A 14,792-nucleotide genomic window follows, 5' to 3' on the forward strand; every position below is an offset into this window, starting at 1 on the left:
CGGCAGCGACTAGAGCTGGCGACAGCAAACGAGTATTGCAAACAGATTGAGGCGCTTCAAGAGCTGTTCAAAAGACCCTGGTTTCAACGTGTCTGGATCCTCCAGGAAATCGCCAGCGCCCGTGCCGCGACAATCGTGTGCGGATCGAAGTCCGTCCCGGGCTTCATTTTTGCGCTAATGCCTTCGATACTTGGACTTGAACTTGATGATCATACTCAAGCCATTCTTGACATCATGCCTGGAAGACTGCGGGATCAGTCTTGGTGGTCCGACAGGCGGGACCTTCACTTTCTGCTGAAGAAGTTTGCCGCATGCCAAGCGACCGAGGCTCGCGATAAGATTCTCGCTCTACTGGGAATCTCATCAGATGCCTCTAACCCCGAATTATTTCATCCTGATTGCGAAAAGACCCTGGAAGGGGTATGTCGCGATACTCTCTGCTTCCTACTCTTTGGGAAGGTTCTCCCATCATCGGTCATTACGCTTCCGAGTCCATCTCTCTCGGAGTTAGTCGAATATCTAGAAGACATACCCCGTTTGTCCCACTGGGTACTTAACTGGGCATTGCGGGAGAGACATGACCTGACGACAATTCATATCCTGGATGTTCATGGACATACCGCACTAGATTTGACCGCGGGTGACTTGATTGAATATGGGGGCCACCTCACGTTGATCGTGCACCTTTTTTCCAACAATCTTGTCGATGATGCCTTAACAAACCAATCAGGGGAGAAGCTGCTCAACATTGCTGCAAGAAAGGGAGATGAAGAGGCAGTTCGTTTTCTTCTCGGGCTCCCTAAGACCGATATCAACCACAAGGACTCCGATAACCTGACACCACTGGCCGTTGCAATAATACATGGATACTTTTCTGTTGTGGAGTTACTGCTGAGCCAGGAAAAAATCAACGTTATTGAAGGGGGGGTTCTTGGAACTACACCCATCTCGCTACCCTATCTCCAACAGGATTCAGATATGGCACAGGTTCTGGCCACTCGCAAACGTTGCATGGTGGAGGAAGTTTTGCGAGGGAAAAGATTGGTTCATGCCAATCGAGCTTTGCTGGCAATCATGGCAAGAGATGACGATAAAGTCGGCTTGAAAGTTCTCATCAGCCGTGGCGTCCACTACCATAGTAGAGATAACCATGGTCGAACGCCACTGACACGAGCGGCCATGAACGGCTCCTTGCTAGCTGTGGAGACTCTGGTTAAAGAAGATTCTCGCGGCTTCATCCAAGTCGATGACCGGGATTTCGAGGGTAGAACAGCTCTTTCGCACGCTGCTGAAATGGGACAACTAACTGTATGCCACTATCTAATGATGTGTGGTGCAGATATCGACAAGAAGGATCACGGTGGCAAGTCACCCAGGGATTGGGCCAAAGATAGGGCTGCACTGGACAAGGTCTGGACTCTAATTTGCAACAGGGCCAGTTCCGTATTTGGAAGGAAGTTGAGGGAACGCGATGTAACGGCGTTGGCCTCCTTTTCTTGGAGTGTTGGGATGGTTGAGCGTCAAAGCGTAGATGACATTTTCGCAGCGATGTTGCTGTGTCATCTTGAAACCGGCGATTAGTTTGAGCCTTTGCTGCACTGTATTTGTTACTACTTGTTCACTGCCTCTGATTCTTGTCCTGGTCGCTCAAAAGTTCTTTGTAAAGGCCTTTTCATGATCCTACCCTTCGAATCTTGAGTACGCCATTTAGCCACCTCACAAGGGCTTTCAATCATATCTCACACGAGAAGAGCCTGGCAAATAACAGTGAAATCATCTCTGCTATTCATTCATGAAAAGAGCAGTTCCTGCGAACCCCTTTGAGTGGAGCTGTCACTGCTGCATCGGGCAAATTCATCTCAACAACGCGCACCCTTCCTTCATCGAACAGAGGCCTTTCGTTTAAAAAAAAGGCCATTCTCCAATCGTAGAGATGAAAATAGCCGAATTCGGGAATATAATTCAATCCCATTTGCGCAAATTCACCCAAATAAACAGAACCGGCTTGGCAGTTGCCGGCAGTGCCAGGACGGGATGTTTACCATTGTGCCTCACATCCATTCCCCCTCTGCAAATAGAGAATCGTCAACAATACAGAATCATCATTCAACGAGAATTTTCCTTTTCTGTACATCCTACTTATACATAAGAACCCAAACGCCAAGATGAAATCCCATCAACGAACAGTTTGTCTCCTCGACACCTTCGAAACAAACCGACCAGCGAAGAAGCAAACGACAACGCCAACGGCAGCGACTACAAGAACATCTTCGACCGGCGAGAAACCTTCACGATGTTCCGCAAGTCTCCTCGATCTTCGTCCCCGAAGAAACCTCGACCCTCCACCCCAAAGAAACCCTCCAAGCTCCGACTCTTCTCGACCCCCGACAAGATGGAGACCCCTACCAAGGACGAGACCACCCCTACCGCCCCCATGGAGTCGCCTCCCGCCCCTGCTCCCCCCGTCGATTCGGAGCTCGCCAAGGCTGAGACCTTCAGCATGGAGCAGATTCGTCGCGCTCGTAACCCCATCATGAACATCGCTGTTCGAGGCACCATCAACCGCTTCAGCCTCGAGTTTTTCCTGCTTCCCGGTGAGCGCCGCAGCCGCTCTCACGTCTTGGTTGAGCTTGATGAGAAGATTCGCTTCCGTGACTCCGAGGGTAACGTCGCTGACATTAAGGGTCTTGCCATCTGGATGAAGCATGTTGGCGACAACTTCGACGGTGAGCTTCACGTTCGCTACGTCATTGAGGGTCGTCACTTTGTCGAGCCTCTTGCTCGCTTCCAGTTTCCTCTTGTCAACGCCACCAAGCCTGTTTCTGAGCACGTCACCACCATCGATGTCATCAACGTTCTTCAGGGACTCATTGGCGAATTCCCTGCCATTCACCGCAAGACTCTGACCCAGTTCACCTTCCGCCTTCACAAGGGCCGCCTCCTTGGTTGCCGTGATGCCGTGTAAGTTTCCCTCCGTCTTCGTTTGCGGAAAACACCAGCTGACAAGCCCAGTACCCAGTGGATGATCCGCCTCAACCTCGCCGGCATTGTCGGTTGGCACTACACCCGCCAGGAGGTCGAGAACGTCGAGTACATCGGACGCCAGGCCGTCAGCGGCCGCGGTTTCGACACCATGATCGACCAGAACTTCGCCTCCGACATGGTCTGCGACGAGTGGGGTTTCCTTTCCGTCGTCGTCAAGGTCTCGCCCGTCTGCCGCGCCATCTGGCAGCCCAACACCTACCGCGTCATCAAGCACGCCGGAAAGGATCTCCCCTACATGAAGGACGAGAACGACAAGGTCATCTGCACTGAGCAGTGGATCCCCAACAAGGACTAAAGCGATTTGGTTCTGACCGTCCGACCCGCGGACAAAAGGTGGTTTGGCATTGATCGAGGTACAATTTGGAAGGAAGGGATGAAGTGAAAATGGTGGATCTAATGGATCAGGAATTTTATCGATGAATAGGCACGACGGACGGTGCCAGTCTTATGTACCTCGGATCTGAGTTATCAATGCCAAACATAACAGTGGAATTGGGATCCCGTGACTTTGTGATGCCCCATGGCTTGTATCCTCCCAGCTCGTAGTCCCACCACGGTCCACGTACAGCGTGTGCGATCGCCAAGAAGTCGGCGGGCAGGTAAGGCAGACCGCGCGTCTGGTTGCGGATGATGTCGAGGACAGAGACTGCAACGGAGAGGCCAAGCATGACTGTAACTGCTATTAGGACGCTGCAGCGTACGATGTAGACTTGCTCGATGACGCGGGAGAGAGTGGGAACTTCTGAAGTGCCAAAGTAGCCGGCGGTGCTGATGGAGACGATTGCGTGAGCCATGTTTCCAAAGAAGTGACCCAGATCTTCCGAGGTTGGGATCGAATAGAGGGCGTCTAGTGTGTCGTCGACGATGGCGATTTGGTTCTCGAAGATGTACCACGGGATAGCTGTCATGTACACAACAAGTGCATTCAGTGCCTCAGTGTCAAGCGCGGAGGTGTTGGATCGTGGGGAAGGCATGCAGTCCGTCATGATAGTTCCGTTGAAGTGACATGATCCAATTGACCACTTGAGAGAAGGCGTGCACTTGGTCCGAGATATCCAGTCTCCATCGTCGGTCTGAACAAGGCTGTTGTCGGATCCCTTGGCCCGCAGCGCGGTGGCGTTGATGGTTGGGATTGTTCGAGTGGCCGAGAGGAAGTATGTAGAGCCTCCGGTTGGGATCTTGTTGGTGCTCTCGGTCGAGGCGTTGTTCCATAGCCTCAGCCTCTGAGAGCCATGCGACTTTCCCCGAAGCTCGATGCTCTCGACGCTTCCATCTGGAAGAGTAAAGTTGTAGGTGGTGTTGCTGCCGCTCTGGTGGGTTTTATACGTCACCTCATCAGCAGCCTCACAGTGAGCGTCCCAGTGAAAGTATACAAGTCCGTCGTAGGTAGTGTTCGCTTGGAAGGTCAGGTTGTGTGTGGGTACTGGGCCGAGTATCCCCGAGTCGACATTGACAAGTGCGCTCTGGCTGACGAGGTTACCGACGAAGGTGTACACTGCCTGAGTAAGGAAGGTGTCATTCTTGGCAAGCGAAGGTCGAAACTCGGTTCCGTTGCTTGTACCCATAGCGGTTGAAAGGGATGTGATGTTGTTTGTGGCCGCGTCAGCTGGTGCCAGGGGAAGTCCAATGACACCAGTGCCTTCCTCGTAATGGGTGTATGGTCCAACTGTAAGGCTGAGGGTACCAACGGGTACAAGGAGAGTTCGCGTCAAGATTAGCACGGTCTGCATCAAGCCATACCACCAAGAGTATCTCGCCACGGTCCTTAACGTCCAGACACTAAAGTTGTCACCAATCTCGTCCAAGTCTCTGATCCTAACAGGCATCTGCGTGGTCAACGCAAAAAGATGAAGACGACGAAAGTCGTGTACAACCCATTGGACAACGACGCCAGCAGGGGCCAAGAGTGCCGAGAGAGCTAAACCGGAGTATAGCTGGTCGACGGGGAGCTTCTCGCTTGTGCGGAACACGCGTCTCTTGGAGGCGTCATTGTCAAGCAAGGCACCCGTGTAGGACCACGCCACGGAAAACAGAGCGGCTGAGAGGTACACGCCCAAGATGATGATGTAGGCCTTCAAGTAGTTGTCGAGCTTGTACAAGCCCTTTGTGGCGTCGTTCTCGACCGTAGGTGCAGGAGGACGGTGGTTGGCGTCTTGGCGAGCAGCATTCTCGGGCCGGTCCTCTTTTTCGAGAGACGAGTAAACTGCAGGAGTCCCCATGATTTGTTATCTCTAAGCGAGGCAAAAGGTGTATGTGGAAAGAAGACGAAAATGTCGTGTTTTCGGGTGATGGGCTTGAGAGCGTAGAGGGACGGACACGGACACGGACACGGGGAACGGATTTGTGAAACCGGCAATTGATCGCTGGGACCCCACGATGCCCCCTGCACTTACAGATTGATGTTGCATCGAGGTTGAGGAACGTTGATTTGCTAGTTTTAGTGTGGTTAGTTTGTGAGTCGCAATTGGTCCATAGTCCGAACTCCGTTTCAATTTTACCACTCAGTGGCTGGTAATCATAACCACAACTGCTCTACCACTCAATTGGTTGAGATGCTTGGTTGACTGTGTATTTATTTCCATTATCCAGGACACTTGATGGGTCTAAATCCATCAACGACTACCTAGTGTTCTTGGGCTTTTTCAGTTGTTATGCTACTCGGATCTCGACATGTCTTTAGGTGCCGGCGGAGATGCTGCTCACCCACTGCTCGAGAACAAGCCGGAGTTAGGACTGAAAGCAGAAGGGTAGTAATAGTGACAGCCTCCGGTCCAGGTGTTCAAAATGGTGCCCTTGCGGGAAAGCAAATATGGAATCTCACCACTGCCTCGATTGTGCACTTGCCGCCCCTAGCACCCTGGAGCTCCTCTGGTCTCTACTTATAAGGGGATCATTGCTGTATATTTACCTTTCGCATGTTGCTCCCCTCAAAGAACTTCAGTCCCTGCTTCGCTCTGATGATACAAGTCTCAACATCGAAAATCCTGCACAGCTCGACGAAGAATGCGGCTTCCATGAGACTTACAAAAGGGAAAGAATGTGATTACGATTAACTAGATATACTAACTTTAGACCCTGCCGCTTTTCAATATCCGCCCCTAAAAACGCCTTTACCGATCATGTCGGTGCTGTAGCTCCGCCCAACCCTTTAAGTAGTAGATGTCTCCGGCTGAGCGCTGTCATCAATGATTGTCGGCCACCAGTCCTCTATCGTCCCGTCAAAGGGCTGAGAATCCCAACCTGCCATGTCTAGCATGTCGCCGCTATCGCAAACGTGCTGCAACCATTTGTTGACGTCATCGTCTTGGGTGAAATCATTCGTGTTGAAGATGAATCCCTCTTCGATGGCGCTGTAGTCATTGACGTACAGACCTCTGGTGAGGTTTGGATCAAAGAACTCAGAAAGAATCTCGGCTCCATTTGAGAGGTCAGGCATGAAAGATGGTGAGCAAGAGGTCAAGGTTGTTGCATCGCTGCCGAGCAGCGACGGGGTTTCCCCGAGGAGCGAGTCTTCCCTGGGTCTTGGCGATGTTTCTTCAGCTGGCTCGCCAGGCTTAGACTGTGGGCTGACATTCTGTAGGTGCTCGTGCGGGTTCTGCTGATCTGGTTCCTTCGTGTTCCGGGACGTAGGCTCCTGGGATGGTTTGTCTTCCTTCGGTAGTGTAGGAACGAGCAGTTGGGATTGCTTGCCGAAATTCGGGAATGCCTCTGCGAATAGCCTATTGATCTCATTTTCCCGCCACTCCTCTTCCGTTTTGGCAAGTACGGCAGAAGTGAGTGATGCCTTCGATATCACTTCCGCGCCCATGCTCATGCCCAATTTGGAAACCACTGGATATGTTTGTGGGCGCGGCGAATCTTGGTCCTCCTCATATGGCGCATCGCTCATGACAATATCCTCGGTGACATGCAGGCGTTTCCCGGTGCGCTTCTTATGGATCTCGCTTGCCATTAAAGCGGATTCCATGCGGGCTTTGGCGCTTCGGTCGGTGCGACGGGAGGCGGCTATATATGCTCGTTCTCGGTAGTCGTCACGAGATCGCTTTAACTGCAGGTCTCGTTAGTGCTGCGCTGGGGCTGGGAATCCGGGAGGGTCGGATGTGTACTGCAGTCATGGCTATGGAACCCAGGGGAGCTTGGCTGTAACCCGAGCTTGGCTATTTGTGGTTTAGAACGCAAAGCCGCGAGTATCTTAGGGTAGCGTTATTAAAGGCACCGGACGATGAATCTTCGGAGCTGTGGTACTATTCAGAGCAGAGAGGATACCGAGACGAGGTGATGCCTTTGTAGTCTAAATGGCTGAGCTCTTAGTCGCGGGGAGACGGCCTTTACTCCTACGAAGGCGGGTCTGAATGCTTTGAAGATAACCGAAGAAGGGAAGCAAGGTTTTACTTCAGCTGGACCCGCACGGGAAGGAATTCAATCATTCGTGATCCGCTTCCAGGTTGCTATGGCGCGGAATCGGGCCGTTAGCTCTTTTCGGGGAGGTCTACCGTTCACTCCGTTCTCAGCGCCGGCAAAGCCAAATCTCTGGCCGTTCTGTTACTGTAAAGGAAGTGGAGAAGGCGGAACGCTCTGAAACTAGCTTTCACGGATTCAGGGAAACCTGGCAGCCAAGGCGGAGCTCTTCTTATCCGCCGAAAGTCAATTAGCCGATGCCCCCGATACGGACGATGCCTGCACTTTTGTCTGATCTCAGTTGAATGCGGTTAATGGGCGGGCTGCTTGTATTTCAATCACCGCTCTGGCTGTAGGCCTTGTAGCAAGCCTTTATAGATATCATTGGCAGCCCTTCATGGCTATGAATGGCCATGTGGAATATGACCGAGCTCATGCTTTTTCTTTGCGCATAAGAGTAGTGAACTCTTGATGGTTATTTATACATATCGAAAGTCAAGCTAAGTTCGCGCCGTTGTTGGCGCTCGTCCAGTTGAACCGTTTCCGTCAGCTGTACGGGGGCCCCTTTGTGGAAACTGACCACTGCTCGAAAGAAACCCAATATAGTTCGGACAACATCTTTCGAGGTCCCTGTCGAAGAAGCATAAGGCCATTGCGGAATAACGTGCCATTGGGAAGTTCAAGTTGATTTAGTCAATATCACTACCTTCAATGTCTATTAGATAGCTCAGGCAGATCCTAGTGATGGTATTTGCCCCAACTCAGTGGCTTTGTGATCAGTCAAGGGGCTATGTTGGAGCGGGGACCAAGCTATAAATGCGCAAATGATATTCAAAGAAATACACTTTTGGATAGGAGAATAGCTATCTCGGAGGGGATCGAATTGTTTACCTACTGTCATAAATGGCCTTATCCGACGTCCTCTCGTCCCCGCCTCGTCTTGCGTGCTAGAGCTTCACTGCCGGAAGCGGGCAAGCTGCGCCATGATATTCTGTACTTGGATTTCATCCTCCTTCTTCTTCGCTGCCGCGGCTTCCTCCTCCCTTTTCTTCCTTTCTGCCTCCTCCGCCTCCTTCCTTTCCTTCTCCTCCTTCTCCTTTTGCGCTTGCAGACACGACCCACAGACGTGTTGATCTCGGTTTTCATAGTTTGCTTGCATACCGCAGTACTTATGCTGCATAGCAAGGGGGCAGGATATACGGATAGGCCTGCTGAGACGCTGACGGTATCCGCACTCGGTACAGTCCACGACGTAGTGAACAGTGTAGCACATATTGGCAGTATTCTTCTTTGGGGTACATATTTGCATTAGTATTATGGGGATGTTCGTGCTGGTGATGAGTATTTAAGGGGCAAGTGGGCATTTGAGAAATAGTTTGCTATTATATATGTTTGCGTTGTGACTAAGCAAGTGTCAAATTCGCTACTGAATACTTAGCTGGCCTATCAAACTCAGACTTGTTGTGGAATGTATTCAAAAAAAAAAAAAAAAAAAGTCCATCATCACTGTGAAAACAGGTTACGCAATTCAGATACGATCAAAGCCGGCGCGTTTATGCACCTGATTTTGTCATAGAGCCACAGGTCGTAGTACGGCACGACGCGAGTTCTCGCAACGCTGGTTTACACATAGATTAGCTTCTGAATCACGAAGAATTCCCAAATAAGTCTTGGTTCCATGTCGCTGTGTCTATTAGCAACGTCTAAGGCTATCCGCTATCAAGCACTGCGACCTAGCATACCAAGTCTTGCAATCACACACTGTTGTGACCAAGCAACAACACTGATATGTTTGGTGCTTTGACAACAACTGCAGGGGGCAGGGCGTCGCCAGAGTCATGTACAATAACATATCATCGTAGGATTTGGAAAACTGAAACCTGCTCCATCAAGTAGGCAAAATGAAGCGTTCTCCTGAGTTGTTTTGCCATATGGCAATGATTGATAGTTTATGAATATCTCTGTGCAAGTAATAAACCCAGAAGCATTTTAGTTCAAGCCGCCTGGAGTAACCAGCTGAAGAAAGACTGGGGAATGCGGCGAAGGGCTGGGTTAGAACAACCGGACGATCGATTTAAAATTATCGACAACTAAAGCTCTTGACTGCCGTAAATTGATGGTACCCCCAAGAGCCTATCTCGGCTCTTTCTTTTGATTGCCCTGATTCTTCTCTTCTTCTGTCTTTGCTTCCTCCTCTTCCTTCTCTAGTAAACATGAACCGCAAACATGTTGGTCTGGGTGCTCCAAGTCGTGGTGAATGCAGGGCTTCCCCTCAACGGCAACTCTGCAAACCTGGCGGAGGGACGTGCCGAGACTCTGACGGTGGCCACATTCAGTGCATTCTAAGATGTAGGAAAGAGTAAGGCACATTTTGGCGGTGTTCTCAAGGGGAGATATTTATACTTGCCTTGTGAGTATGTGCAAGTGATGAGTATTTAGGAGAGAAGTAAAAGCTCGGAAAGAGGGTATTTTTATAATCATTTGCGGCTAAAGGACTCTCTCTGAACAACTATAACTTGATGTGAACTACTCACTTGAGTTGTCCAACTCATCACTGGAAGTTTGTTGTGAGTTTGAATCAGAACCGTGTAGACCATCGCCGTGAAAGCAGCTTGCTCGTGAGGGAGCGAGTCGTAACTCAACCACAGTGAGATTCTGTCGGCATTTGTGGGCCTGATTCTGTCATGGAATAGGACGATAAACGAGTGCTTCTCGTAAAGCTACTCTGCGTCCAAAATGGCCTTAGATATAAACACAGCCCTATACAATACCTTTCTGCTCGGATTACATCGTCGTGTCTGACGCATGACGTCTTCGGCCGTTCATCATTGAGCGCTGTGGCCCAATACAATTAGTTTCAATGGAGCGACAAGGCTGTCTCTAGATTGACGCGCAGCTTGCGATGTTCAGCTTATGGACCACATGTAGATGGAACGCAAATGGAGGATAAGCCAAGCCTGGGCCTTCCCCATGGAATAACCAAGACATTATAGGAACACGTCGTAATGTAACTCTAATAAGTCAGTTTTTACTTGCTGCCCTGCAAATACAGCTCACAGATGTCTTGTCATCATAGATTCTTGACGATTGCATATCGCTCATCACTAAAAGAGAGTGCGAGGCCCAGGACCAAGCGAAGCAGTTTTCCACGGAATGATCAGACTTGAACTCAATGCCGTAGGATGCAGAAATTTGGAGACGATCGTTATCTATTTGTAGCATATTTAGAGACTCGTCCAGTGTCAGATGAGGGTTTTCGAAACAGCAAGGCGGAAAGTTATGTTGAAATGGTACAGCTTAGTCAGAGTTGACAGCCTGTCAAGCAGGATTTTTGTTCCCATAGTTAGTATGGGCCACCAAACATAACCAATCTCAAAGAATCATACACGCGGCGAAAAGGTGAGTTTTGAGAGAACGGGACATGTGGGCATACATCACTATATCCTTAAATCGTAGTGCTCCTCGGCGACCTGTAGGGTCCCGAAGCCGATCAGTCAGCGGAAGAACGTCCGGGTGAACTAGGCTAAGATGGGAGAGATCGGCGCTTGTCTAGTTACGGTCAGGGCTGATAGGGATCTCTCTGTCAATATGCCAACAGGGGAAGCTCGCTTTCGCTTGATCAAGTGGGTAAACAGTCACATCTGCCCTAACTAATGCCGGCACTTGGCCCATATGCCCCTGAGGCTCGGGCCGCTCGTAAATGCCCTATGAATATGATGGAGATGTTCCTCAGCAGGGCAATTAGTACTGAAGATGCGTATCCCGGTTTCCGGTGTGACTTGTCGGTTGGGTGTGGGGACCCGACTCCCCGTGTATACACGAGTCGGCAAGTATAAAAGAGAGGGCTTGTTCTCACCTGAAAGACTTTTTTTGCCACTTTACACTATAATACTTCTAGAGCCTCACGATTACTTACAAGATGCTGTTCAGAGTCAGTAACTTGTCCCGCCGTGGTTTCCACTCTGCCGGAGCAAGAATGGCGGCTCCCTTTCCTGTCCCTCCAGCCGACGCGCACAAGAGACACGTCCAGACGACACTCAACTACTTCAAGCCTCTTCCAAATGGCCAAAAGCCACCGACAATCTACCCATTTAGACCCGAGAAGCATGACTACAGTCGGTGGGCAGAGGCGGTGCCCGTCACGGTTCACGACGTGGCGGGTGAGGAGCAGGAGTACAGCCTTGATAAGCATGGCTTCTCTTTCTTCCATCACGAGACAAAGGTGGCGGACTTCTCAAACTCAGATCTCATCAAGAAGGAGTACCTCCCTGAGATAGAGAAAGTATTGAAGCAGGCGTAAGTTTCATGTCCGAATACACGCAAGACCACGCTAAGTCTTGCCTGGAAAGAACCGGTGCAAGTTACGTCCACGCCTTCAACCCGATTATCCGAAAACCCTCCCCCATACCGGGAAAGGCCGCTCAGGGTCCTGTATCACTGGTTCACGTCGACCTGACCCCGGAAGAGGCCGTCAAGGGCGCGCGCTTTGATCTTGGCTCCGAAGCCGATCAGCTGATGAAGGGGCGCTTCCAAGTCATCCATGCTTGGCGACCTCTAAAGCCAATATACAAAGACCCTTTCGCGGTAGCCGATGCTCGCTCGATCCCCCAAGAGGATCTTGTTCATACAAAGGTCATCTTCCCAAACCGAGAGGGGTCGACGTTTAATGTGACATCGAGCCCAGGGCATAAGTTCTACTACCGATTTGGCCAGACGCCTGATATCATCACCTTGTTCAAGAGCTTTGATTCCAAGGAGGGAGTTGCTTGTCGGAACCCTCACTCGGCTTTCGTGGACCCGTCGACTGTAGATTATCCCGATCGAGAGAGTGTTGAATGTCGGGCATACGTTTTTCATGAGCATGGCAAGAATTGAACGACTAGTTAGGATAAATTAGCCCTCAGAGCTTAGAATAACTCCTTTTCTTTTTCCGCATGTACTTTCTGTACACTTAAAGGCTCTCTCTGCTCGTCAATCGACCTTGGTGGGAGCCAAGCTGCTTGGCCTCAGGCCAAAGAGATGTACCCTCTTGGTAATACTACCGCTGTGCTTTGACAGCAATAAATTATCATATAAGAACAACCCTCAACTCGTGATTGCCTTTTGGCCTGTAACGAGTTCTGTCTGTACCAACAAAGTGCAGCTATATCAGCTGACTGGCTGAGGCACATGGATAGTCCTGACAAGTCCTAGCTCAAAACCCCACATCTCCCTGCCCTTGCAAGGCAGCAAGAGATCTCCCTCAACAACAGCCGCGCGAACAGAGACCCAGGATGTCGCGCCCACCGCCAGCTCAGCGAGATCAATCCCCCTCTGTTCAGCGCCCAGAGGTGCCGAAGTACTCTTACATGCCTCTCCGGTCTTCAGCGAACTCCAAACAATTTCGGCTTCTGAAGGTTCATAGAGGAGCCGATGAGGACGAAGTCGAGTGCGAGTTGATGATCCACAGCCTGGATGATGCACCAGAGTACGAAGCGCTCTCCTATGTTTGGGGCTGCCCAGTTCCCCAGGCAAGGATCCGATTGGCCACGGGCTACGCGGAGGTTGGACCGAGTCTGTACGCTGCGCTTCGCGGCTTGCGATATTCAGATTCACCTAGGATGATCTGGGCTGATTCGCTGTGTATCAACCAGGCTGATATTTCCGAACGGAACTCTCAGGTCCAGATCATGCCCGACATTTACTCAAGAGCCAGCAGAACTTTGATATGGCTAAGCGACGCAACCCCCGAACTTGAAGGCGCCATCTTGACGTTCCAGTTGATGCCCTCTCGCTCTCCAGAAGAATCACACAGCTCGGGAGTCCAAACGTCTAGCGGATCGCAGAAGAGGTCTGAAGAGCCTACTCAGGCCTCAGCGCCGCCGCCCCTAATCAGTCGAATATATGGCCCGGCTGTGGCATCTCTATTCAGCTTGCCGTGGTTCACTCGGAAATGGGTGATCCAGGAGGCTGTCAAATCTCAGAACCCGGTCTTCGTTATCGGAAAGCAAACTTTGCCTTGGGGCATCCTCCTCGACGTCGCCCTAGATTTAATCCTATCGACGTTCATAATACAGCTGCAGCAGCCTCAGAAATCACAGCAAGTCGCCACAAATGCCATTAACCTCATGCTAATGGCTAGCTTGAGGATTGAAGGGCCTCAGAACTTGATGGCGCTGCTTTCCGAAACCACAAACTTCTCTTGTACTGAAGATAAGGACTATCTCTTTAGTGTTCTTGGGCTGATGCCGACGTCGCTGCGGGCGTCTCCTCTGCTTCGGCCTGATTACGGCATTTCATTTTCCGAGATGCTTCAAAGACTGGTGAGATGGAGTCTAGAAGAGAGGAGAAGTCTGGACTTTCTCGGCCTGTGTTACTTCCAACCTTCGACCTCCGGCGAGCCCTCCTGGATGCCTCAGCTCACTCGAGGATTCCCTGACAAACCTCTGCCTATGAGGAAACATGAGTGCTTTCGAGCTGGTGGGCCCAGCTCTATCACTGTAGCCTTCGCCGATACGAGAAAACTCAGCATGAACGGGAGAATGATCGATACGATTGAGGCGGTTTGTTCAAGTCGCCCGGCACAGGTTGAGAGCCTCATCGCCGCGAACAATCCGAAAAACGTATATGAATGCGTTCAAATTATGCTAAAATGCCACCAGACTGCTGCAGCATGGTCGAGGGGTGTAATGGCGATAGCAGAGGTCACAGAGGAAGATTTCTCGTCACGGAGATTCGCCGACCTCGCTGAGACGTTGACATGGGCTAGATACCGCGAACAGGACACTTCAGACAGCGCTGACGCTTTCCATGGCTACGTAAATGCCTGCAAATACATTGATTCTCAGACCGTGGATGATGGTATCGACTTCAAGGGGTTTCAGTCTCTCGTTGGGCCTGTTATCGAGCATCTCGGCAGGTTTGAGTTGTCTGCGGGTGCCGGAGTTATCAATTACTGTCGACTCACTGCCCGTACGTGTGGTGGGAGACTGGTTTCAGTTCCTGTTGAGTGTCAAGTGGGTGATCGGATATGCATCTTCACCGGCTCGAGCATGCCGCATGTTCTTCGGGCTTGTGGTGGCGGCGGGTATGTTGTCGGAGGAGAGTGTTACGTACACGGGTTGATGTATGGCGAGGCCGTGGAGTTGGAAGGATGCTGTGAAGAAGTGATCACTTTGGTTTAGCGAAGAAATAGCGTGTTGGGCTTCGTTTTGAACAAGCAATGGCAAGAGACAAGCTTGTTTTTTGGTGTTGGCAACATGCTGAGTTTGTATATGACCCTAGCAAGATCTCGTCTGCCATCTTCCGCCAGAACACCTGAGTGACGTCGGGATGATCCAAGGAGGGATGTTTGTTCCGAGCAGATCTAT

General features: G+C 50.8%; 4 protein-coding genes across 4 annotated transcripts; 2 read left to right on the top strand and 2 right to left on the bottom strand.

The window, feature by feature from the left end:
- Positions 1 to 1,074: 1,074 nt before the first annotated feature.
- NCS57_01073300 (HET domain-containing protein) lies at positions 1,075 to 3,340 on the top strand (the record flags this gene model as incomplete). Its single annotated transcript, XM_053060467.1, has 4 exons — positions 1,075 to 1,264; positions 1,340 to 1,481; positions 2,224 to 2,961; positions 3,013 to 3,340. 4 exons carry the CDS (start codon positions 1,075 to 1,077, stop codon positions 3,338 to 3,340), a joined length of 1,398 nt encoding a protein of 465 aa, XP_052910861.1.
- Positions 3,341 to 3,455: 115 nt separating this feature from the next.
- NCS57_01073400 (uncharacterized protein) lies at positions 3,456 to 5,264 on the bottom strand (the record flags this gene model as incomplete). Its single annotated transcript, XM_053060468.1, has 1 exon — positions 3,456 to 5,264. The coding sequence occupies one exon, from the start codon at positions 5,262 to 5,264 to the stop codon at positions 3,456 to 3,458; it is 1,809 nt and encodes a 602-aa protein (XP_052910862.1).
- A 929-nt stretch (positions 5,265 to 6,193) lies between these two features.
- Positions 6,194 to 7,160, bottom strand: NCS57_01073500 (uncharacterized protein; the record flags this gene model as incomplete). Its single annotated transcript, XM_053060469.1, has 2 exons — positions 6,194 to 7,093; positions 7,152 to 7,160. The coding sequence occupies 2 exons, from the start codon at positions 7,158 to 7,160 to the stop codon at positions 6,194 to 6,196; spliced, it is 909 nt and encodes a 302-aa protein (XP_052910863.1).
- A 4,202-nt stretch (positions 7,161 to 11,362) lies between these two features.
- Positions 11,363 to 14,743, top strand: NCS57_01073600 (uncharacterized protein; the record flags this gene model as incomplete). The annotated part of the gene is made up of 7 exons (XM_053060470.1): positions 11,363 to 11,739; positions 11,793 to 12,273; positions 12,637 to 12,773; positions 12,848 to 13,985; positions 14,085 to 14,394; positions 14,440 to 14,509; positions 14,707 to 14,743. 7 exons carry the CDS (start codon positions 11,363 to 11,365, stop codon positions 14,741 to 14,743), a joined length of 2,550 nt encoding a protein of 849 aa, XP_052910864.1.
- Between the last annotated feature and the right edge of the window lie 49 nt (positions 14,744 to 14,792).

Source organism: Fusarium keratoplasticum, chromosome 8, assembly GCF_025433545.1.
Source record: "Fusarium keratoplasticum isolate Fu6.1 chromosome 8, whole genome shotgun sequence".
Taxonomy (NCBI): domain Eukaryota; kingdom Fungi; phylum Ascomycota; class Sordariomycetes; order Hypocreales; family Nectriaceae; genus Fusarium; species Fusarium keratoplasticum.